Below are 25981 nucleotides of genomic sequence, written 5' to 3' on the forward strand. Positions count from 1 at the left end.
GAGCAAAGGAAACCCTTGTACGTCGCTTTCATCGATCTGACCAAGGCGTTTGATACCGTCAGCAGAAGTGGGCTTTTCCGGGTTCTCGGCAAAATCGGCTGTCCGCCTAAGCTACCTAAGCTACTCAATCCTTCCATGCTGATATGCAGGGCACAGTCCGTTTCAATGGATCAACGTCTGACGCTTTTAGCATCAAAAGTGGTGTCAAGCAGGGATGCGTGCTCGCTCCAACTCTTTTTAGGATCTTCTTCGCAGTGCTGCTGAAGCAAGCTTTCAGAAATTCCACAGAGGGGGTTTACCTACACACCCGAAGTGACGGGAAGCTGTTTAACCTCGCGAGGCTTAAGGCCCGGTCGAAGGTACGGAAGGTTTTCATCCATGATATGCTGTTTGCTGATGACGCTGCTCTGATGTCACACACACAGGAAGAGCTTCAGCGGCTGATGGATTGCTTCTCTCGCACAGTTGGGGCCTTTGGTCTCCAAATAAGCTTGGAGAAAACCGATGTTATGGGACAAAGTACCCCTCAACCTCCATCAATCTCCATCGGCAACAACACGCTTGAGGTAGTTCCATCCATCCATCCATCTTCCTCCGCTTTATCCGGGGCCGGGTCGCGGGGGCAGCAGTCCGAGCAGAGTACTCCAGACTTCCCTCTCCCCGCACACCTCCTCCAGTTCCACTGGGGGAACCCCAAGGCGTTCCCAGGCCAGCCGGGAGACATAGTCTCTCCAACGTGTCCTGGGTCTGCCCCGAGGCCTCCTCCCAGTGGGACAAGCCCGGAACACCTCTCCAAGGAGGCGTCCAGGAGGCATCCGGAACAGATGCCCGAGCCACCTCAACTGGCTCCTCTCGATGCGGAGGAGCAGCGGCTCTACTCCGAGCTCCTCCCGGGTGACTGAGCTCCTCACCCTATCCCTAAGGGTGCGCCCAGCCACTCTGCGGAGGAAACTCATTTCTGCCGCTTGTATCCGCGATCTCATTCTTTCGGTCATGATCCAGAGTTCATGACCATAGGTGAGGGTAGGAACGTAGATCGACCGGTAAATTGAGAGCTTCGCCTTACGACTCAGCTCCCTCTTCACCACAACAGACCGGTACAATGACCGCATTACTGCGGACGCCGCACCGATCCGCCTGTCAACCTGCCGCTCCATTTTTCCCTCACTCGTGAACAAGACCCCGAGATACTTAAACTCCTCCACTTGAGGGAGCAACTCCCCCCTAACCCGGAGGGGGCAATCCACCTTTTTCCGACTGAGAACCATGGCCTCGGATTTGGAGGTGCTGATTCTCATCCCCGCCGCTTCGCACTCGGCTGCAAACCTCCCCAGTGCACGCTGCAAGTCTTGACTTGATGAAGCCAACAGGACCACATCGTCCGCAAAAAGCAGAGACGAGATCTCGCGGCCACCAAAGCAGACACCCTCCGTTCCCTGACTGCGCCTAGAAATTCTGTCCATAAAGATAATGAACAGAATCGGTGACAAAGGGCAGCCCTGGCGGAGTCCAACATGCACCGGGAACAGGTCTGACTTACTGCCGGCAATGCGAACCAAGCTCCTGCTCCGGTCATACAGGGAACGAACAGCCCGTAGCAACGAGCCCCGAACCCCATAATCCCGAAGTACCCCCCACAGGATGCCACGAGGGACACGGTCGAATGCCTTCTCCAGGTCCACAAAACACATATGGACTGGTTGGGCAAACTCCCACGAACCCTCCAGCACCCTAGTGAGGGTATAGAGCTGGTCCAGTGTTCCACGGCCAGGGCGAAAACCGCATTGCTCCTCCTGAATCCGAGGTTCGACTATCGGTCGGATTCTCCTTTCCAGTACCCTGGCATAGACTTTCCCAGGGAGGCTAAGGAGTGTGATCCCCCTGTAGTTGGAACACATTCTCCGGTCCCCCTTCTTAAAAAGAGGGACCACCACCCCGGTCTGCCAGTCCAGAGGCACCGTTCCCGAACTCCACGCGATGCTGCAGAGGCGTGTCAGCCAAGACAGCCCCACAACATCCAGAGACTTGAGAAACTCGGGGCGGATCTCATCCACCCCCGGAGCCTTGCCACCGAGGAGTTTTTTGACTACCTCAGCAACTTCAGCCAGGGTAATGGACGAGTCCCCCTCCGAGTCCCCAGCCTCAGCTTCCTCTACGGAAGGCGTGTCGGAGGGATTGAGGAGATCCTCAAAGTACTCCTTCCACCGCCCGAGAACATCCTCAGCTGAGGTCAGCAGCGCACCACTTCCACTGTAAACAGTGTTCGTGGAACACGGCTTCCCCCCTCTGAGTCGCCGGACGGTTTGCCAGAATCTCTTTGAGGCCGACCGAAAGTCTTCCTCCATGGCCTCACCGAACTCCTCCCAAGCCCGAGTTTTTGCCGCGGCGACTGCCAGAGCCGCGCTCCGTTTGGCCCGTCGGTACCTGTCAGCTGCTTCAGGAGTCCCATGAGCCAGGCTTGAGGTAGTTCACGCATTCAATTACCTCGGGTCGACCATCACAGATACCATGTCACTGGAGACTGAGTTCAATAAAAGAATAGGAAAAGCCGCCACGACTCTATCCAGTCTCAGCAGAAGAGTGTGGATGAATGGCATGCTCTCCAAGCGTACTAAGATCAAAGTCTACTGTGCTTGCGTTCTTGGAATTCTGCTCTATGGAAGTGAAACATGGACTTTGTATGCCCACCAGGAGAAAAGATTGAACGTATTCCACCTGCGTTGCCTCAGACGCATCCTCCAGATCTCGTGGAAGGACAAAGTTACTAACAGTGACGTCCTTAATCAGGCTGGATTGCCAAGCATGCAGACCATCCTCAGGCAACGCAGGTTACGGTGGTTAGGGCACGTCCGTCGGATGGATGATGGAAGGATCCCGAAAGACATCCTGTATGGGGAACTGGCCTCTGGTGTACGACCAACCAGACAGCCTCATTTGCATTTCAAGAATGTATGCAAAAAGGATTTGAGAGAGCTTGACATTAATGTGAACGGCTGGGAGGAGCTGGCAACTGATCGCTGCAGCTGGAGGCGGGAACTTCTTCAAGGTCTGGGACGTGGCGAACAAAAGCTGCGACTACAGGCTGAGGAGAGGCGAAGACGCAGGAAGGTCAGGCTTCAAGTGGAACATACGAACAGCACCCAGCACATCTGTTGCAACTGCGGCAAGGACTGTCACTCTCGATTGGGCCTTCACAGTCATGGCCGGCGATGCAAACCACCGTGAAGCGGACAAAACCAAGGCGCAATTCCATGGTCTTTCTAGACTGATGGATGCCAAAGAAGAAGAAAAGCAAAGATGTTACTGTATCTTTGGCACCTGCAACTTCCAGATGCTTAAGGATGAATTTTTATAGAGCAGAACTGCTCTGTAGGGCATGAATGTCTAAAAATAAGAAGCAAGTTTGCATTTGGTGTTTTTCTGCATATTTACTTAATATTTTTAATGTATAAATAAATGTATTAGAAAACAATCTAGTCTAAAAGTAGCTACTACAGCCACTGAAGCACCCAGAAGAGGTGAAGATGGACCTAGGTTCCCCATCTTTAAGAGGGGTGGTATGATTGGTGAAAGTTCCACTTAAGTTGTTAGCTGATTGAGCTGTTATTTTACCTCAATTAAAATGCTGCATTTTCTTTTACATTCTTTCCAGTTTCATTAGTATTTCAGGATTGGGGGGTGGGAGACATGAATGTATCTACCAAACCACTGTTCTAGCAAGAAGAAATATTCTAAATGGACTGGCATTTATTCATTTAGTAGATGCTTTTCTCCAAAGTGACGTACATCTCATAGAAAATACAAGTGCATTACATTAGCAGGAAGAGAAACTTAGATGCAGATGTGTAATACTGAAGGGCAGTTAGTTTCTTTCCACTGCATGAACCAATTGGGGCAGGAGAGGACACAGTAGGGGAGAGAAGGTGGCGAAAAGTATGGTTTTTTTTTTAGCTGTAGATTGTATTTTGTTGTGGAAGGAGGTCGGTTTAGCTGAGAAGACAGCAGAGTGAAAAGTAGCTAAGAGTTGTTTACAGACATCTAGGTGCATGCAAGTCTTGGATTTTCACCATTGTCGCTCTGCAGCCAGTTTGGTCATGTTAGCACGTAATGTATCAGTCAGCTATGGGGTGGCACTAGGGTGTGCTACTCTGAAAGTTATTGAACAGAGAGAGAGAGAGAAGTGAGGAAGATAGGGCAGAGACAAAAATGTTAGTGACATTTTGTGTTGATAGATCTGAGAAATGTGCAGCAAAACAGAGCGGAGAGTGTGGCAGAGACAAGGCAGGAAGGCAAGAGATTTTACATTATGGCAAAAGGGTGCAGGAGGAGGAGAGGGATTTGTGATGAGGCATGGTTGGAAGGAGATGATGAAATGATCAGAGACATGGAGCGGAGTAACAGAGAGGACAGGACCAGCCACAGTTACGGGAAAAGACAAAGGCAAGGTGACTGCCAGCTTTGTGAGTAGCAGGGACTGGGACAGGGAGCAGTCAAAGACTGCAGGAGCAGCAAAAGGCCAGTTGCATGAATGTCTTCAACATGTAGGTTGAAGTCACCTAGGAGAATCAAAGGAGTGTTGTACCCTGGGAGAGAGCTCAACAAGATGTCGAGGTCATCCAGGAAGCAGACAAGAGGGCCATGGGGGCAGTACAGAATAACCACAACAAGGCTGATTGGGGCAGTGATGGCTACAACATGCAATTCAAAGGAGGACAGGTCATGTAGGTGGGAGAGAAAACAGAATATTCCCACCAGGTAAAGATGAGCAGGCCTGTGCCTCCACCTCTGCCGGAGGGACAAGGGGTGTCGGGGAAAAAGTACTTAGTGGAGAGGGCTGCGCGTATGGCTGTGTTGTCTGGGGTAATCCAGGTTTCAGTTGGGGCCAAGAGGTCCAGTGAGAGATGGGAGGCATAGGTTGGTATGAATTTAACCTTTCTCACAGCAGACTAGTAGTTCCAGAGTCCCATGGAGAGGTTTGACAGATAAGGATAAACCAGATTACTGTAGCAGTGGGAGCATTTAAGTCTCTGATGATTGTGATGTCACACAGTTTGATTGCCATAGACAATTTTGATGTTTGGCATGTTCGATGCATGATCCCTTGCAGAACACAATGGTGATAGCAGGATTCAAAGAGTGGCAGAGGCCTCTCTTGGTGGACTCCTGCAAGACGACTCCGTGTCACACGAGCACATCTTGGGCGTGCTGCAGCAGAGGAAAGTCGACCAGCACGATAGGGATTCTTCGGAATTCCGAGGACTGCACAACTGAGATAGAGATCAATGGGGTGCGTACCCCCAAGATCGAGATTAAGGTGGGAGTGAGGCAGGGAGATCCTCTGTCTCCCCTGCTGTTCAGCCTAGCCCTGGATCCCCTCATCCAGGTGCTAGAGGAGCTTGGCTGTGGATACAGTGTGGGGTTGACCCACCTGACCTTCTTGGCACTTGCAGATGACTTGGCAATAGTCAGCGATTCATGGGAGGGGATGTCAGGGAATCTGGCTATCCTCAAGAAATTCTGCCAGCTCAAGGGGCTCAGGGTGCAGTTATGCAAGTGCCACGGCTTTGTGCTCCAGTCTTTGAGACTTTGAAAGAGTCTTTCATGATTAATGATGCCCCAGCCTGACACATAGATGGCGCAGAGATCCCCAGGGTCGGTCTGAAAGATGCAGTGAAATACCTGGGCATCAGGATCAGCCCGTGAAGGGGAGTGATGAAGCTGGATTTCACGAGCCAGCTGCAGACTTGGCCGGATAGGATCGGGAAAGCGCTACTGAAGCCTTGGCAGAAAGTAATGATCCTGAACTCCTCTGCCATCCCGCAGCTGATCTATCTGCTGGATCATTGCAGCTGCCTGGGAACCACACTGGCCGCGTTGGACGGGATAATAAGAAGGGCCGTGAGGAGTTGGTTGCACCTCCCAACCTCGATCTGCAACGGCATCCTGTATTCACGACAGCAAGATGGCAGTCTCGGCATAACTAAACTGGAGAACCTCATCCTGTCCATCCAAGCACGTCGGCTGTACCGCCTCGCCAACTCTGCGGATGAGATGACGAGGGCCGTGGTACTGACCTTGGGGGGCAGAGCGCAAGTTCCAGAGGCTGTGGGCCAAAGGGTGCGGGGTGGAGTAGGACAGACCGCGACTGTCTGGTGACGACAGGGTCCCCCCCGAAGACAGGGCCAGGTGTCCGGTCCCGTGTGACTGGAAGCATGCCGAGGCGGCCAGGTGTGGTGTTCCCCCTGCAGGGTAGGGGTATCGTGGGGTTCTGGGGTGACCCCGTCAGCAACGTGTTGCTATCTAGACCCAAGGGGTTTAGGGAGCGTCACTTCATTGTGGCGCTGCTCCTCCGGGCCAACGTCTACCCCACGAGAGAGGTCCTGACCAGGGGAGCTCGGTTGGGTCAGAAGTCCTGCAGGGGGTGCCACTTGTCTGTGGAAACATGTTGGCAGATCTTGGGGCAGTGTCCTGCAGTCCAAGGCTCCAGGATTGCCCGCCACGACAAGCTGTGCACCCTCGAGGTGTTCAAGGAACCGACCCTCAGGCACGGGGGTGAGCTGAGGAGACCGGACGACCTTGTGGTTGCGAAAGGGAGTATTGCCCTGGTTATCAATGTGTATTCCTGCCATCGACTCCACATACAAAAACCGCTGCATCTGTAAGGCCACCAGCATTGTGGACGATCCCTCTCACGGACTCTTCGCCCTGTTGCCATCTGGCAGGAGGTACCGGAGCATCCGCGCCACCACCAGCAGACTCCGCAACAGTTTCTTTCCTGAAGTAGTCAGACTACTCAACACCTAGCTGCCTCCCAACGCTCACCTAGCTCCGTCGAACAATTAACTCAGCACTACACTACTCCATAGCTGCCTACAGCTCGCAGCCATACCCGCATCCATGTCCTGTCCTGTGTATTTATTTATTGTCTTGTGCTATGTTCTGTGTTGCACCATGGTCTCTGAAGAAACAACAACTCGTTCTACTGTACACAAGCTGTATAGAGGAATGACAAAAACTACTTTAACTTGTCTTTGCACCCCAAATCTTCGCACCAAGAAGCTGCTGCTATGGGTCACCAGCTGTTATTTGAACCAGGTTAATTCATGTCAGCTGCAAGTCCAAATCGAACCTACTCTGGCAATGGTACCCAAAACAGATGCAATTAATCGCAACGACAGTCACACCCACTCTACAATATGGGACACGGTATTTTTACCTTTAAACACACCCTAACAAACTGAAGTTCAATGAAATGAATACATACAACTGCACAAACGCACAACCGATTGCTTCCATCTCTCTGCACAACTATACAAGAAGAATGCACATTGGGATATAGCAGTAGCAAAAAGGAATCACAATGAACTGCAGCAATGAACCTCTAAAGCAAAACATAATACACAATGACAAACATTCAACAAAGAAACATCTTGCAAAGATGAAAAGGTTATTGCAAAGCAGTCTCTTTATCCTTTCACTGTAAACTCTACCCTGATTACAGTAAGAAAAGCTCAAAAGGCTCAAGTGTTTGACTGTAGCATCTAACTCTTTCTTATGCAATAAAACAAAATGTTGCATGAGTAAATTCTTTGGCAAAGTCAGAACAATGCATACACATATTGAAATTAAATTCTCATATACGTTGGACAGTTTCATTACTCACTGTACACTTTGATATCAAAGTTCATTTTATGCAACTTTCATCAGATCCCTAATCCATACCCAGGATTGCCCACACCATACATATCCTGAGTCCTGGCTGAACAGACTTCTCACGCAATGTACTGTAGGACCTCTAAGGTCAAACATTTTTCATAGTGCATCTGCTGCATGACTATCTGCCAGGTCAGCAAATATAACTGAAAATAAGTGTCAAGAAAATTAAAGAAACACCAACTCATTCACTGACTGAGAAGCTTTGTAATGAGCAGCTACCATGGCAACAAATACCACAATCAGGCATTGACATTAACAAGGACAGAAACAGACGCACAATGCCAAAAACAGCCTCTTAACATGTTCCTGTCTAATTCTGAACATCTAAAACGATATTAGAATAATCAGTCCCGGTCCAAGTAAACTGATCAGATGTGAAGTTGCACCAAAAATTACTAGCAAGCAAACCACTCTACAGTAATTTGGGAATATTAAACTGAGGTTCATTGTAATGGCTATTTCACCCTCTTACAATCACCCCATACTGTATTTTTAACAATCAATTCCTATTCTGTTATAACCCATTAATCTTTTTTAGGCCTCTATTTCTTCACGTCCCTACTCTGACCACTCTGCACTTCCACATGGGGGCCATCAAGATTTCATGTCTAGATGGCATAGAATCTATGTAACTTCAGTTTACGCCACATTTTATATATGACTTCAGCACTGTTCTCAAAAAGATGGTATTGTCCTACAGCTGAATTCTGCTGGAACAGAGCTCCAGGATCTTCATGATTTAAATGGCACAATGCAGCTCCCCAAACACACCCATACTGTTGCAAGGAGAAGTGATTCATGGTAAGGCTGCAGTCTTGTGATCAAAAGGCTCAATCTGACCCTTACATCCTTCAAACTTTAAGAAATATTGCTACCTAAAATGAAGTGCAGTCAACTGATGAGAGACATGGTATTTGTGCTACTGAAAAGACTGATGTTTGGGAATTAGAAAATCAGAAGAAAGGAGAGAAGACAGACCCATGATCAGGGTTTCACCTCTTTATGTGCTTCGCTGGAGATGCGGTTTGTGTAGCGCAGAACCTCCAACTCCATGTCGGTCTTAATCAGGCGGCTGCAGGGAAAGATGGAAGAAAGAAGTCAGGGCTTTCACTCCTCTGATGTCCATTAGGTCCATCATGGTCTGGTCCACCTGCATGCTCCCCCAATCCTCTTACAAATGAATTTGCACTTTGTCAGGGTGCGTGTAAAGACAAAAATGCTGTGTCCCGTTTAGTGGGGTGGGTGTGTCTGTCGACTAGATTAAAATGGAGTCTGTTTTGGGTTCCATTGTGGGAGTTGTTTCGATCAGGACTCTCCTCCCACCACTCGTTAAATAGTGTGCAAGTCATCGGTCCTGCTGTTGTACATTATATTTGGTGTTAGAGAATCATTGTTGCAGTTTGTGATTATGGCACGTTTATCTGTTGCTAGCACTACAGCCCAAAGCGCATTCTCATCATGTAGTTGTACATTAAGATAGAAGCAATCGGTTGTGTGTTGGAGGAGTTGTTGGTAAATATATTTAAGTGAATTTGCGGTTTGTGTAAAGGTGAAAATACTGTGTCCTGTTTAGTGGAGTAGGTGTGTCTCAACTCAATTAAAATGGCGTCTGTTTTGGTTTCCACTGTGGGAGTAGTTTTGATTTCAATTTGGACTCAGACGATGTAAATTAGGCTGGTTGAAATAGCACCTGGTGACCCATAGCGGCTGCCTCTTGGTGCGAAGACAAGGAAGTCCACCACATGAAGTCTGCCTTTACCATTGTGTTCCGCCAGGGAGCATGCGTCAAACAAAGATGTCACACAGTTTGGTTGCCGTAGACATCACCATCGTCAGAGACTCAGACGCTGCCATTGCTACAGTAACCTTGGTTTATCCTCATCTGTCAAACCCTCCATCCTGCTTCAATTTTTCCATTGGACTCAAAAACACACAGACCTGGATGTCTACAAACAACTCTTAGCTACTTTTCACTCTCCTGTCTCCTCAGCTAAAACGACCTCCTTCCACAACAAAACACAATCTGCAACTAAACAAACCATACAGACTCTTCACCACTTTCTCATCCCTACTGTGTCCTCTGCTACCCCCACCTCCTGCTTATCTCGCTGCTAAAGACTTTGCTTTGTTTTACAAAGACAAAGTGAACGTAATCATGGACAAGTTCTCAGCACCACCCTGCCCGGATCGCACTGGACTTCCCTGCAGAGATATGCTCTCCAGATTCAAGCAACTCTCAGAATCTGAAGTCTCTGACCTCCTGATATCACACAGACCCACCACTTACTCGTTAGAACCAATCCCCTCCTCATTGCTACAGACCATCTCCCCGCAACTCTCCACCTTCATTACTGAGATCATCAACTCCTCGCTCTGCTCTGGCTGCTTCCCATCTGCCTCCAAAACTGCTCTCATTTCACCTCTGGTCAAGAAACGCTCTCTGGATCCTGACTTAGTCCAAAACAAAAAGGACAGTCTCACTCCTTTCCTTTGTCTAAAACTCTCTAGAATGAGTAGCCTGTGATCAACTTTCTGAATTCCTCACCTGGAACCATCTCTTCAATGGTTATCAGCCTGGATTGAAAGTTGGTCACTCCATGGAGATGGCACTCCTGGCAGTGTCTGATGCTCTCAAGCAGCATTCTCCCTCTCTTTGGTCCTCATCCTCTTTGACCTGTCTGCAGCATTTGACACTGTCAATCACCAGATTCTACTCTCCTCTCAGTCACCTTGGGATCAAAGGAATGGCACTAAGATGGTTCAAGTCCTACCTATCCAACAGATCCTATCATGCAGTCTGGCAGGGCTCTCATTCTTCTCCTCTGCCTCTCTGAACTTGCATCCCGCAGGGCTCGATACTGGGTCCCCTGCTCTTCTCAATCCATACCTCCTCCCTCAGCCCTATCATTGTGTCCCATGGATTCAAATACAACTACTAAGCTGATGATACCCAGCTCTTCCTCTCCTTTCCACCTGGAGCATCAGACATTTCCACACACATCACTGCCTGTCTGTTGGCCATCTCTGCATGGATGTCTGATCACCACCTACAACTCAACCGCTCCAAAACAGAGCTCATATACCTCTCAGCTGTCCTGTCTTCCTGTCATGATCTCGCGATCAAACTGGACAACTCATTCATTCTGCCTACCTCCTCGGCTAAGAGTCTGAGAGTCGCGATAGACCTGAGTCAACCTCTCTCAGCACACTGAAGCCACAAGCCAGACCTGCAGATGTAGCCTACGTAACAACCGCAGGATCCACCCTTATCTCACAACCGACTCTGCGTAACTACTTGTCCAGGCCCAGGTGACATCCCATCTGGACTACCGCAATGCTCTTATCTGGCCTTCCTGCTGCCATCAAACCTCTACAGCTGATACAGAACGCTGCTGCCCAAGTTGACTGACTTGCTGAAGCGTTCACATGCAGCTCCTCTACTCATTTCTCTGCATTGGCTTCCCAGATCAAATTTAAGACCCTGGTTATGGCCTACAAATGCATCAATGGAACTGCTCAAAGTTATCTACAGGACTCGATCATTCTCTACACCCGAGCCACACTGCTATGCCCTTTCACATCTGCCCATTTGGTGGTCCCACGCATGAAAGTTTATGGTTCTGGCTGTGTTGTAGCGAAGCAACCTCTGCCTCTTGCTCACAACTCCTGAATCTTTGCCCACACTTAAAAAGGGTCTTGAAACACATCTCTTCCAGACTTACTTCGCCCATGATCTAAGTTCATGTAAAGCATAAATGAACATGCCTGTAAGGTATACATGATCATGCTCAGATCAATCCTTTACAGAGCCACTCCTGCAATGCAATGCGTATTATATCCATCTCCAAAAAAGAAAAGAAAATCTACTAGTAAGGTGATTAAGATTCAGCAATATTCTGGCAAAGTTTTATGCAGCTATGTCGGTGCATATGATGAAGGAAACTGCACTTAAGAATCACACATCTGAAACTATGTCTTTTTCCTAAGGTAATGCACAAATTGTATTTTCTGACATATATGTTGCTTTTGAGAAAAGAGTCTGCTAAATGAATAAATACAGAGCTCACTGCTGGAGACAAAGGGACCAGGGGACAATGGTTCACCCTTCAGCATGCAGAGTTACAGCACAGAGTGGTCTCAGAATGCATCTTACTTTCCTTTCACCAAAGGGAGCAATAGATTCAGCTGGCATATACACGGCACACTAAAAACGCTCATAACAGGTCTTCACCAGATAATTTGAATACACAGACTTCTGAAGAGGTCACCTACTTGAGCTAGCGTATAGATTTTAAAATCTAAATGTGCTTCTATTTGTTAAAGCAGACTGATTTGGTCTCTTTACAATATTAATGTAATGTTCTAAATAAGAGTGCATTGAAATGAAACGATTTCAGGTCCACTCAAAATCGGTCACTTTCTCTGAGCTTATCAGTCAAGAACGCAACATGATTTTTTGTATACTCCTCATTCTCCTACTTGTTGGACATTGGCTTTGATCAGACTTGTAGAACTTGTACCTCTCATGCCCCTTCACAGATCAGTAACTACTCCTAAAGGAAGAACACTCAAACATTTGGGCGCATGAGCTGAGCTTCCTGAGAACGGACACCATTTCAGTTTGTATTTACAGGCAGTCCCTGGATTACGAACAAGTTCTGTTTCCAAGTCTGTCTTTAAGATGGATTTTGATGCAAGTCGGAAAAGTTATGTACGGTTCGCATCTGACGTCTGGAGCACTTTTTCCTCTTTTAAAATGTATGTCCTTTCAGGCATTTTCCCCCCCACAAACAACTCAGTTTTGTTGACATTAAATATTTGCTCTGGCAAATAATCTCCCTCGTTAATAATTTCAGCCAAAATTTCCTGAAAATCACTTGTAGCACTTACATATCAGTACTCGCTACTTCACCTTGCAATTTAATATTGTGCACATTTGCCTTCAGTTTAAAATGACTGAATCAACCCCTGCTCACCACAAGTTCTTCCTCACATTTACCTTCACTTGTTGTACATGCAGCTTTTAAATCACTGAAAATGTTTAGAGCCTTTTCTTGCACAAAAGCAAGGCAATAGGAATACTACGTTGATTTTGATTCTCTAAATTATCAATAGCCTTTCCATTTCAATAACTAAACCATTGCATTGCTTAGTGATAGTGGTAGATTATCAGGACAGAGCTTTTTACATGCTTCATTAGTCTCGCTTTGTCCTTTACAATTGTCCCGAGGGCTGACCGACTGTAGCCTAACGCTTCTCCCATCTTCGTTGGCGTTTCCTCTTTTTCTGACAGCTTAATTGTTTCCACTTTAGTTGCAACTGTTATTCTTTTCCTTTTCTTTGCACCACATTGGCATTTTACTGCCATGGTTAGGAGGATGTTTTTTTTTTTTTTAAAAAAAAAAAAAAGCCAGAGTAACTAATAGCAACACGGTCCCACTGAAAAGGAAACCTTAGTCCTACCTCGGGCTCACGTGCTGACGAAATGCTGTAGATGTTTTGATGCGCATCACAAAGTAGCGCCCATTTGTTATTACAAATCATTTCATGTAACTTCAATAAATATATATTAAGTTTTTTGAGGGGGTTCCGAAGTATGGGTTGGACGTTAAGTCAGATGTTCATAACCTGGGTACTCCCTGTACACGAAACTCGGCATTGTGATCTTGTGTCGACAAGATTTTTGTGCTTCATTGGTGTTATTTTGGTTTCATTCAGGGTTCAAAGGAAGTTAAAAGCCCTGATACAAAATATTAGCAAAGACAAAAGAATAATACAAATTTGAAAAAGCCCAATAATAAACAATTTTAACTTAAATTAACTAAGTGTGGAAGCCTAATGAATTTGCTGAAAGACACTAGGTTGTGTTAATTACACAGCTGGTCCTCAAATTACAGCATGTCACTTATAACAACCTGGACTTGCAAAGACCATCCTATCAATCTTATTTTTGAATCTTGACATTTGGTTATTAGACATTACACCAGCCGCTCCATCATCCAACATGGGCTGCCCAGTGCCACATGGAACTGTATTTCTAATTGGTTTGCGTTTTGGGGTCCAGCAGTGATTGTGATTTGTATGCAACTTTTTTTTTTGGTAATTTACTTAGATACATTTAAAATGAATGTGAATTTAGTGAAAAATATAAAACAAAGCCCAATATACAACAAAGCATTCATGCATTTTAACGCTTTATAAATCTTTATGGTTCATACAAAAGAGGATTTTTTTGAGCTATAATGAAGTCAACTTAAGATGGGGTTCAGTTCCGAAGATAAGTCAACTTCACCTGTTATCTCTGCAATAAAATTCAGTAAAAATGTCTCCCTACTTATTTAGACACTTTAAGCTGTACCAAAGTCTTCAGTCCAGCCACTGATTAACTATGGTCATGATGTGCACTACTGCACTTGTGCTTTCAACTGTGACATTCCATTTAAGTTTTAACAGCACAAACTACTCTTAAACAGCCAACAATTTAAAAATTAGCTGGTAGAACACCCATAACACACAAACCAACCAAGCAATGTCAACAACCACTTGTTCCAAGCGGGGCTGTGGCAAACCGGAACCTACCCAGCAACTTAGGGCACAAGGCCTAGAGGGGAGCGGACACACCCAGGATGGGACACCATTCCGTTGCAAGGCACCCCAAGCAGGGCTCGAATTGCAGACCCGCCACACAGCGGGCACTGGACAAACCTGCTGCACCACCACAACCCTCCCGCCATAATACACTTCAGTGTCAAAATATAGCTACAGTCATACCTGATAAATGTTGAGAGTATGGACAAATACTTTGAAAAAAAGAGAAGATAACAGAACAATGTAATAACCATAGAATATTACTTGTGTTTTGTATAATTTGAGTGATCTTGGGTTAGTTAAAAGTCTCCCCTAAGAAATACTTTCTATCACACAGGTATCCAGTCCCACACCTTAACAATAGATTTTAAGTTACGAGCTGGGTTCAGACACTGGAGTATGGGATATATTCATATGTCTAGCTTTTGTTTAAAGCCATTTCAAAATTAAGCTTTTTTTTTGTTTTAAAATCAAGAAAATAAAAATACTACAGGTAAAAGCAGAATAATCTTAATAGAGCTTTAATTCAGAAACTAATACAGTTCTTTTAAATGACTGGGGGGGGGGCGGAATTAGACCAATTCCAGAGAATCTATTAAACAATGTAACCCTTGACAATACAACAGTAAAGTCACAGCAACATTTCACAAAGACGAACACACCAGCCTCCATACAAAAGCCACCCCTACATAGGCAAAGTGGTGTGGGACATGATAAAGGCTGAATGAAAGCCAAAGCACAGCATACAGTGCTTAAAAATCTAGAGAGCCACAAATGCTAAGTCTGTTGCACATAAAAATATACATGCCTTCACCCATAACAACAATGATCATAGTGGTAATAAAACATTACCAAGCTACATCAGACAAGCAGAAAAATAAATTGAAAAAAGTCACAAAAAAAAAAACTAAAGTTTTACACAGAAACATGCACCACAGACTATTACCACTAGCGTCGGTGACCAAAAGATGGTGAATACACTCGGAACCATGTGTCATGATGCCATCCTTTGTAAGAACAGGAGACCTTACTTAATATTAAATCTATCACATAATTTTCATGACTCACCTAAAGAATTCTCTGCCTACCTCTTTATCCACCCATCTGCTGGTGGCACCAGATATCATAGTGGTCAATGTTGCCGCCTTTGTATTTGGACGTTACAGGTTTGAACCCCACCTTCTGCTGCAGTACCCCAGAGCAATGCAATTATCCTGAACAGATGCAGTAAAAACCACCATGCTGTATAAATGGGAACTATATCAGTGTGAACAGCTTTGGAGAAATGTACCTTGTAAATGTAAATGCAAATGCTTTTGCTAACTCAACTGATGAGCACATCTACAAAATGCTGGAGGGGAACTTGGGAGACCATACAAACAGCACACACAGCTGTGGTCACATCCAGGAACAAACTGTGCATCTGTGAGAAGAGCTACACCTTTTCACCGTGTCCCACTAGCCATACCCTGTTAATTGTTCATATATCCTTATGGTTTATATAGTGGCATATACAAGGTTATATGACTTCTGACAAAGTTGACTTCCAATGAGGTTGTTGTAACAGAACCCCATTGTAAATCTGACATATATCAGACCTGGCGGTGAGATGAGTAGGAGCAGACTTGTAGGAATAGTAAATACACTGATGTTACTCACCATTCCACTATCACAGGGTGCAGCAGAGTGTTGTTCACCTGGAATCTGAAGTACATGGAAATATAGGGCCAAGTGTTAAAATGAGGGCTGAAATTACTGCTCAAATGATTCCAAACCACTGCAAATGATCTATTATTTAGCACACGTAGGAATTCTTTGTCTTCCGATGTGCTGTCGCAGCATAACTTCAATGGCTTAAGATCAGCAAAACCTCATAATTGCCATAATTATCTTTACCCTACCTGATGATCATGAACATGCCTGGTGGGTATGGAGAAGCACCCAGGTGTGCTTTCTATTGTAACAGCATGAGGCTATAGTTTCCTCTGCTCTGGTGCCTCTTGGCTTTACACTTTAAACTACAGTAGTATACAACAACACTGATCTGATAAGTAATTAGCATGTTCATCCAAGGTAAAGGCACCTGTGCCCACTAATTTTACAAATGAAGATTTATCTTTTAAATTTAATACTAACTCATGTATTGGAGCACCTTAAAATTTTGTTGCTTTACATACAGACACTGAAATATTAATGATTAAGTCTTGGTGTCTTTATTCATCTTTGACTGGACAGCAGCATGCAATTAAATCATGAAGATCCTTATATATTTAAATGCTAAACTCTGCATAATTATTCCCTTCAGAAATTATTTTTTTCCCCCCATCATTAAAACCACCCAGACAAATTATTCTTTGAAAGAGGCATTTCTGTCATTATTTCAGTTTTGTTCCATTGCTTTATGGTGTAAAGGTTCATGCACTGTAACTTCATTAGCATCACCAGATAAGCCTTTATACAGCCACTACTCCAGCATTGTATGTGATTGTTCATATTATTAAAAAATTAATTTGATAGATTATCAGGATTCATCCATCCTGCATTTTATGCACCTAGTCGATCGATGAACATCGGTGTAGCATGTGGAAGGTAACAAACTAGGTTTACTTAAGAGTCACATGTCTACAGCCATGTCTCTTTCTCTTAATGTAATGCACAAATTGTATTTTTTGCTGAGACGCATGTCACTTTGGATAAAAACATCTGCTAAATGAATGAATGTAAATGTTAATATTTCAGGAGTAATTGATGCCTTTAACACAACACAAAGTGATAAGTTAGTACTGAGTCCAATGGTTAATGTACATCACATGGAGAAGGTCACACTGAACAGATGAGTCACCTACTGCAATGAAACCGATCATCAGTAGCACTGTATTGGAGTTGCCATTACAAAATAATGCAACTGATATTCGGAGTGCAATTATTGCATTTCATTTAAAAGCCTTACGCCCTGTGTTACTGGGTTGGCTCCGGTTCCCCGTGACCTCGTATGGGACAAGCGGTTCTGAAAATGTGTGTGTGTGTGTGCGCGTGTGCGTGTGTGTGTGTAATGTCTTTAGAGGTAAAGGTTAAATCAGATAAGACCATAAATGGAGGAGTTAATAATGACTTACAGGCAATGTGATCATTTCAAACACATAAGGTACTTACATGAGATGAAATTCATTAGCACGCATGAACCTTTGCAGGCTTCCAGGTAATTAAAATTGCACAGGCACCATGAACAACGTAAGATGAATAAATGGTCCAAAATGAACATACCGGCTGATGCCTTCAAATGAGGCTTCACGACAGATGCTCCCGCTATCAGTATTCTGTCCACGCTGAAAGAGAAACACATGTAGATTAAAATAAAAATAAAAAAAAAAAAAAAAAATGCATATCCTCCTTAAAAACCTCGCTTTAGTGTCTACACTTTTTGAATGACCAAGAATTTGACACCTGTTGGGGAAAAGAAATTAAAGCAAATATTTGCATACTGTGATGCTTTAAAATCATTTGTGACACCTGAAAAAAGTGTGACTGGCAGAAAACTGCATTAAAATAGTAATTTAAGTCCCTTTTTTACAAGAAATCACAAAAATCTGCATCTATACAAATGTACTTTAGCTTGAACATCAGCATAGACATTATGCACAGGCTATAATTTGAATAAACAAAAGTAACATTTGTAAATATGAGGCTCACTGAGAAAGAAGACTGTTCTTACCAGGGTGAGAAGAACTGCTGGATTCATGCCAGATAAAGTTTTGGAAATCTGCGTACAGAAGACAGAAGCATGAATATAAACTTTGGAATGACTCCGGGATGAAGCAAAGACGTTCATTCAGGAGTTCAGCGAACAGGAGATTACCAGGAATTGGCCAATGCTCCCTTCAGCATCCTGCTCCTAGGATTAACATTTGAGTGCCACAGCACCAATTCTTATACATTTCTTCTTATTGTCAGTTATCGAACATTTGTTATAATTTTAATGTAGCACAGTTTAAAGTAGATTTGTACAGAGTTTTCACTTAAATCGTTGCATTGGCTCCCGGTCACATTTAGAGTTGATTATAAAATCCTACTTGTCACAGACTAAGCTGTGACAGGCAAGTTGGTTCCAAGGAATCAGCAAGATGCCGGCGAAGTACCATCAATGTAACGCTGAACCTTGTTGCTGTTGCCTGTCACATGCATTTTATCTTGTATTGTTAAATTGTTTGTTCTGGTTTTGTATTCCATTTAACACTGTTTGTTTGAACTAGATTGGGTGCCGGGAAAGGCCTACCGGTATCTGTCTGGTTGTCATTAACTAATATTTCTTTTATAAAGATATGGCAGGTATATGTACTGTTGTGGAGAGTGAATGTATTTATTGTTTTTAGAAGAACATTTCTGTAGACTTTTTCCTTACCATGTAGCTGTCTGGTGTTCTGTTGTGTTTGGTGCCTTGTGTTGTAAACCCAATGGAGTCAACTATTTGGGGTATATCTAGGGGGGAGTCCTTGGGCACAACCAACTAGGCAGGGGTGTTTTACTGTGTAGTGTGAAATGTTTTTATAAGATGTATGTAGGGATTTTTATAGTAAAAAATGTTTAGTATTGTTTGTATGTTTTAGTATTTATTTTAGATGTAATTTTTGGGGGAAATGTATTTTGAAATAAATTGAGGCTGTTATGGTATAATCAGAGGGCGGAGCTATTGCTATATAGGTTTGTATTAGCGCACTAGTGAGGGAGTTTGATACAAACTTATGTAGTTACTCTCATGCAGTGAATAGGAGAGTTATGCATTAATGTTGATATAAGGGCTAAGCCCATGGCTTATAGGCCTCATGTTCTTCATAACTTGATGTTTGTTTTGTATTTGGTTGAGGGTTTATGTGTTTTGAAGAATACTTTTTAGTAAAGGAAAATAAACCTTTTGGTCCACTACTTCAATTCTCCACTGCTGCTTCCATCCGTCGTCCATACCCTCACACTACTGTTGACCTATAAGGCAGTATATGGCATTGCTCTAGCTTAACTTTGTGAGATTGATTCTTATATCCCAGGATATCTTCCTTCACTGAATGCAGGTTACCTGTCCTAAAGTACCTGTGATCAATAAGACCTCAGTAGGAGGTCACACCTTTAGCTATAGAACACCTAACTGTGGAATACTCTAGCAGTTACTGTCAGAAATGCCCCGTCTGTATCCATCTTCAAATCCAGACTAAAGACTTACATGTTTACTCAGGCATTTCACCTCAAAATGTAATTCCAGTTGGCTGTGTGTTTTTCCCACCTCTATACCAATGCAAATTAAATTTACTTGTTCAAGTCACAAATTCATAGCGATTTCTTCTTGCTGAGCAATATCTTCCTACGTAACACCTGAGGAGGTGCTGCTGTCTCAGCACCTGCGTGCGAGAGGAACCCACGCCCTCTGTCGAACCCACAAAGGACATGGGTTAAAACCCCGCTTAGTCTGCGTGGAGTTTGCATGTTCTGTGGGTTTCCTCTAGGTGCTCCGGTTTCCTCCCATATTCCAAAGATAGGCTGTTCAGTTAGATTGGTTACTAAGTCACCCATAGTGTGGGAGTGACCGTGTTTCACTCATGTATGGATGAGTGACTTGTAGCAAGTAGTGTATCTAGCATTATAAGTCACCTTGGGTGAGTAAGGTGTGGGCTGACACTACGTAGTGTCCATTAGAAGTCACATTGGAGGAAAGCCTCTGCTAATGTCTTCGGTTTCAAAGTGAAACAACAAGGGTTACAAGTCCTACCACTCAGGACCGACCTGTGCAGCTTGATCTGTACCTTGTCAGATACAAGCTATAAAAGCAGTTAAAAATAATCAGTGCATGTGGCTACATAGACACAACACCTGCCTTAAACATTGAGTCTACAACAGAGCATGTCGATATAATGTCTAGACCACAGAAAGAATAACTATTGGATCTTTTGCAGGCAGAAGCCACGTCAAGGGGCTGCAGCTGCAAAAAGGACCAATGCAGTGGGGCAGCAGGTGGTGTAGTGGTTGGAGTCGCTGTCTTGCATTTGAAAGATCCAGGTTTGAATCTTTCTGTCAGCTGTAGTACCCATGAACAAGGTACTTACTCTGAACTGATACAACAAAAATATCCCTGCTGGATAACTGAAGGGGGGGGCGGGGAGTATCAACACCAAGTCACTTGGAGCAGCAGATAAACAGTGTGAGATATATAAACAAATGTAAACAGCAGAGAGGTTCCAACAGAAAGCCTATGAAACTGCAGCACGAGAGCCACCTGGCATGTTCCACTGCAAAGTGTGCTACATACTCAGCTTGAGTGTGGAAAAGGGGAAGGAGCTAAAAGGAAGATGAATGCATCTGTTCCTGGTTATCTTCTGCTGTTCTACAAATAGCTGCTTTATACAAACTGACAGGTAGGGTTAGGGTTGGCAACCTGACACTTTCCACGGTGTCTCAGTCTGTTTCTCATCTCTGCCTAGTTTTTCCACATCAGTGGCTTTCCCAAACACCACGCTGGAATGAGTCAAAGAAACACAATGACTGGGGTCCATCTTCTATATTGTATGTACCTAGTAGGATGGACTTTTCCCCGCTGTATATGCCCGAGTACAGCATGTAAGTTCAAGTTTGTCATAGGTACAAGTACCATGAAATTCTTCTTGAATGCTTCTCCACAGACTATGGACAAGACAGAGACAATACAAATACTCTACAAACAAAACAATGAGAGTGAGTAATGCTAATAGCAATGACAAACGGTAATAATAATAATACCAGTAGACAGCCAGAAAAGGAAGGACAGTGACACAAACAGAATAATAATACACACTAAACTAACAGGTCTGTGAGGAGAAGCAATCCACCTGAGGAAGATCAACATAGTGTGACTAGTCTCTCCAAAACAAATTAAAAATTTTACACGACAGGCATAGGAAGGTGTCATTTACGTGTGAAAAACAAAATACCGGCTGGTCCTGAGTGCAAATAGCAATGCCTACAAGGGATTACTATTAATTTATTCTACTTGGTGTTATTTTATTAACTACACTAATCCCTCAATACAAGCCTCAACTTTTGTAGAAATAATTATACCCTATCACTCAACAGGCTTAGAAATTCAGTACTTCAACATATTTGCACATTAAAGAGTAATTTTAATTTTACTTCCCTAAATGTGCTTTGCAGGATCCTGACTAAGTCACAACTGGCAGTACAACACATGCACTCAACAGGACACAGTAATCCCGACACACAAGACCATCACAGTTCGATTACACAGCACAACAGCAACAAAGTAAACATGGAATAAACTCATGGAAACATTTACAACAGAAAATACAAATTCAGTTAATGATATTCTCTTGTTCTGAGTTCTCTGTTACCATTATTGGTACTACTGTTACCATTATTTATTGTCATTGCTGTCATTGCTATTATTTACTGTCATTGACACTTTTGTTTGTGCAGTATTACTATTGTCCTTGCCCATAGTCTGTGGATAAGCATTCAGGAAGATTTTCATGATACATGTACATGGTACTTGTATCTATGACAAACTTGAAACCTTATATAAACACACTGATTAGTATAAGTCATATTGACAATCTCAATCACATTGATCAAGTAATGTCAAATTTCACAACTGAACCAGTAAATTCAACATTTAGCCACCTTTCCCCCCCCCAATCAACTTAGTCTTAAGATACTTACAAGTTACCCATTTATACAGCCAAGTAATTTTACTGCATCAAGTTAGGGTAAGTACCTTGATCATGGCATTACAGCAGACAGGAACTGAACACCAGTGCATTAAGTCCTTGTATGAATACTGTTCATTATAAACTATAACCATTAAATTATTTAAATCATTGTGAAGTGTGTTAATTCAAGGAACAGGACACCATAGTGGTCACTTGCATTGCAGCAACACCAGGAACTTTTATTTTTTTGTATCAAACATCAGTGAGCAAAATTATGGCAATGTCTTTATCTTGTGTATCATTACCCATGTGTAAACCCAGTGCTTGTGAGGGAGACTCTGGATCACCTCAACCCTGGACTGGACAAGCAGTTTTTGAAAATGAATGAATAATTGAAAGTATAATAAACTGTAAACTATAAATAATATTACCAAAATTACTACATATGTTGCTATCACTGATTAAAAACTTTTTTTTAAATTTTAGATGACATTTTTCATCCAGGAAAAATATTTGCCATAAAAGATTAATTCAGTCAAGGGCTGATTTCAAGGAACAATTTCACCTTGTTGGGTGACATTATCAGATGGCTATACATTAATAGCAACCTAAAACTGGTAATGAGACAAATGTTTAACACACATGTCCTTCCTGGAACCCCCTGCTGACTACCATTGAGGCAATGTGACCTTTGACTACAAGGATCTGTCTGTTCTGCCCTCCATAGGAGACCACACCTGAGATTGACCTCTTATGGAGACCCAGGAAGGTGGAAGTTGTGGCAGAAGGGAGAAATGCACATAATGATTGTGTTTTATTTTAACAACAGATACACATACCCAGTGCAACAGTAAAAGTGTATCCCATTTCACGAAGTGACTACATAACATTTGATCTGCTGGAACAGAAAAAGCTACCTAAAGATTATTTTGTATTTACATCAAATCATTCAGTATTTGGCTTTAACTAAATGAAACACCTGTACAGAATGTGTAAAGAGATTCAAAACTTTAAAACATGGCATTTTCCTTAATGCCTGTCTTAATCATTTGAGTTCAACCACAGGGGTTAAGGAAAATGTACATGTGCACACATGGGACAGACAAAGTATAAAACAGAATGAGAGCATCAGCAACTGTGTGGCAGACTGTCAACCAGCACCCCATAAAGGATTACCAAAAGTAAACCCACTTGGTCTCAAAACTGACACACAGCCAAGGATAAGGTCAAATAAAGTCATTATGGGCGCACGCACGCACGCACGCACGCACACTCACCTCAGAGGTGTACTGCACTTCATCCACCCCATACTTCTCCTTGAAGTGCTCCCGAGGATGAATCCTGTCAACACACATTCAACACTTCAATTAAAAAAAAGGGCTCTTTAGAATCCCAGTGATTGCCTCCCCCAGGTAAGTCATGGCATTTAGTGTACACATCCACAGCAGTCATCAAGCCACAAAGCTCATATGCACTTGGCAACAGAGCATTACAAAAATCTGTTAGAAACATCTTACATTGCTCTGCTGTATACATGGTAGAAAGACTGTGGAGTTTACTGCAGTGTACCCAACACTAAATCACACTTGATAAAGGATAACCAATCATAGGATGCTTTGAAGAAAAGTTTAATCATTTAGCAGATGCTTATCATTAAACTTCATTAATGCAGTGATTACTTACAAAACATTCTGGTAACAAAAAAGGTTAAAAACTGAGGGGAGGAAAATAAAACACCATGAAATAGACAGTGAAGTCATTCTTTTTGTTACCAGTGATATAGCTTTTTACAGGAGCTGTTAAAGGTAAACGCATCCTCTGATGTGTCAAGATTTGGAGCTCATTACACACTCTCATATTTAACATATGTCAGGTATTACAGTCAACAAAAAAGTAATAGAAACTTAGAACTTTTGTGCCTTCTGAAAACTTTCTACACAATACTTTTATTAGATGCAACATCAAGGCCCTGTACGTTGCATGCTGCACGGCACCCACATGCATATCTGGACTGCAAAGTCACCGCACAGAAGGTACAGGAAAGACACTTGCACCTGTTCAGCTCCTCACAGTGCAGAAAGTACAAAAAATATTAAACAAGGTTCCCTAAATTACTTACCTTCCCACATCACTGTAAATAAAAGTCTGAAATATCTAAGCTATGTTTAAAACTTTCCCCTTTCCAACTGCTGTGATAAGTGGCCACTGAAAATGTTTTTTTTTTCTGTTGTCATCACATACAATCATTAAACAAGTCCTCTTCAAATTAACTCATTAGCACTGTATAAAGCACAGGGGCTGAAGACCAATTTTTCTAACAGAAGTAAAAACTTGTGACAGTATGAAGCATCCTATATGCACTTGATCCTTAGTTCATTAAACAGCAAGATACTAATCAAAAGCTTCTACTTTAGTGAGTATCTTGCTATATTCCTCTGGTTTAACTTCTCAGCTAAAAACACCCACAGCAAGCAGTGCATCATACCCCAGATCAGCAGCACCTCAAGTGGAACACAAAACATACATTAAGGGTCCCCTCAACCCCCACCTGAAACAAGAAGCGGCTATGCTGCATGCCAGAAGTCGCTCTGAAATAAATACAAGCAGCCGCAAACATTCTCTGCAGAACCTGAATGAAAACAAGCCTCTTTTTCTGGCGACTTCCTGCAGTCTATTCCAGGTGTGTATTCCATTGCTATTAACCATTATTTATTTAGCAAACACCTTTGTGCAAGGCATGCAGTTTCTTTGTTACAACATTATTTTGAGCTGACAGTAACTTATTACCCTGATTGAATAAGACTGATTTCACAGCTCCAGAGCTTCACTAATGCTTTTTGACCAGTGTGCCTTGAATCTAAGCGAGGAATACAGGTGGTCCTCCACTTACAACATATGCAGCTTACGATGGCCTTCCCATTAACCTCATCATATTATTTTTGATTCCCCATGTTTAGTCGTAACGTCTACGGACGACTGCTCCATTTGCTGTATGATAACATGGGCTGCTCCCATTTCTTACTGTTTAGGTCTCAGTCTGAATTTGAGTGTCTAGGAGTGATTGTGTTTTACTTACAAAACTGTTTTCCATTCCCTTCAAGTTACTTAATTAAAATGTTCTGTTGGTGCAGAAAATAAAAAGTTAAATATATTTTCACTTGTAAATCCATTACCACTCTGCACTGTACTTATTTTATATTGGTATTATTTTGACATGAATACTGTGTGAAATTAGCAGAAAAACAAAGCCCTGTAATACAAAGTAACATTCATGTTTGTTGTATATATACTCTTATGGTTTATATAAAGTGATTTTCAACTGTTGTCAGGAATGGAACCCCTTCATAAACACAGTCACACAGTCTACAACTGCTTGTCCCAAGCAGGGTTGCAGTGAACCAGAGCCTAACCCAGCAACGCGGGGCAAGGTGGGAAGGACACGGACACGGACACACGGGACGCCAGTCTGCCACAAGGCCCCCCAAGCAGGACTCGAACCCCAGACCCACCACACAACAGGCCCCAGCCAAACCCGCTGTGCTACCGGCTCCCCGTTCCCATTCTAAACCGAGGACCGATTGTATTTGCAGGGAAAAGTCATAATTTCAACATACTTTCCCATCCAGGTAGCGTAGCTCTCTGGCAGTTTTGGCACAAAGAGGATGGACCGTCTGGTATCCACATCGATGGCTCCGTAGCAGTCGGCCTCAGTCACCCCGAAGGCCCAGTGGAAGAAGGATTCCTGCAGGACAGAGGCAAACAGGTTGAGCGCTCACGTTTTTTTATTCCACACACAGCTGTTTATGCTGAGTGTCCGCTGGGTCATTCATCACATGCACACACAGCATCCTTCTTTCACACAGAAAGTATGCAATTACAGAAAACAGAGCTAGTGACCAGTCAATCAAACAAAGCTGTAACTGTAGAGCAGAAGGGAAGTTTCAGGGCATGATGATGATTAATACACTCCAAAACAAGCTGCTGCAACAGGC

The 25981-nt window shown here is 43.5% G+C and overlaps 1 protein-coding gene across 1 annotated transcript in view; it reads right to left on the reverse strand.

The window, feature by feature from the left end:
- pepd (peptidase D) overlaps positions 1–25981 on the reverse strand; it is a 41698-nt gene that overhangs the window by 10894 nt on the left and 4823 nt on the right. Inside the window, exons 3-8 of the mRNA XM_018734401.2 lie at positions 25604–25731; positions 23267–23330; positions 18017–18064; positions 17569–17630; positions 15964–16008; positions 8713–8788 (exon numbers count right to left, since the gene is read on the reverse strand). Coding sequence (XP_018589917.1) covers positions 8713–8788; positions 15964–16008; positions 17569–17630; positions 18017–18064; positions 23267–23330; positions 25604–25731 — 423 coding nt within the window. The remainder of the gene's footprint in view (positions 1–8712; positions 8789–15963; positions 16009–17568; positions 17631–18016; positions 18065–23266; positions 23331–25603; positions 25732–25981) is intronic.

This window comes from Scleropages formosus, chromosome 5 (assembly GCF_900964775.1).
Source record: "Scleropages formosus chromosome 5, fSclFor1.1, whole genome shotgun sequence".
NCBI lineage: Eukaryota > Metazoa > Chordata > Actinopteri > Osteoglossiformes > Osteoglossidae > Scleropages > Scleropages formosus.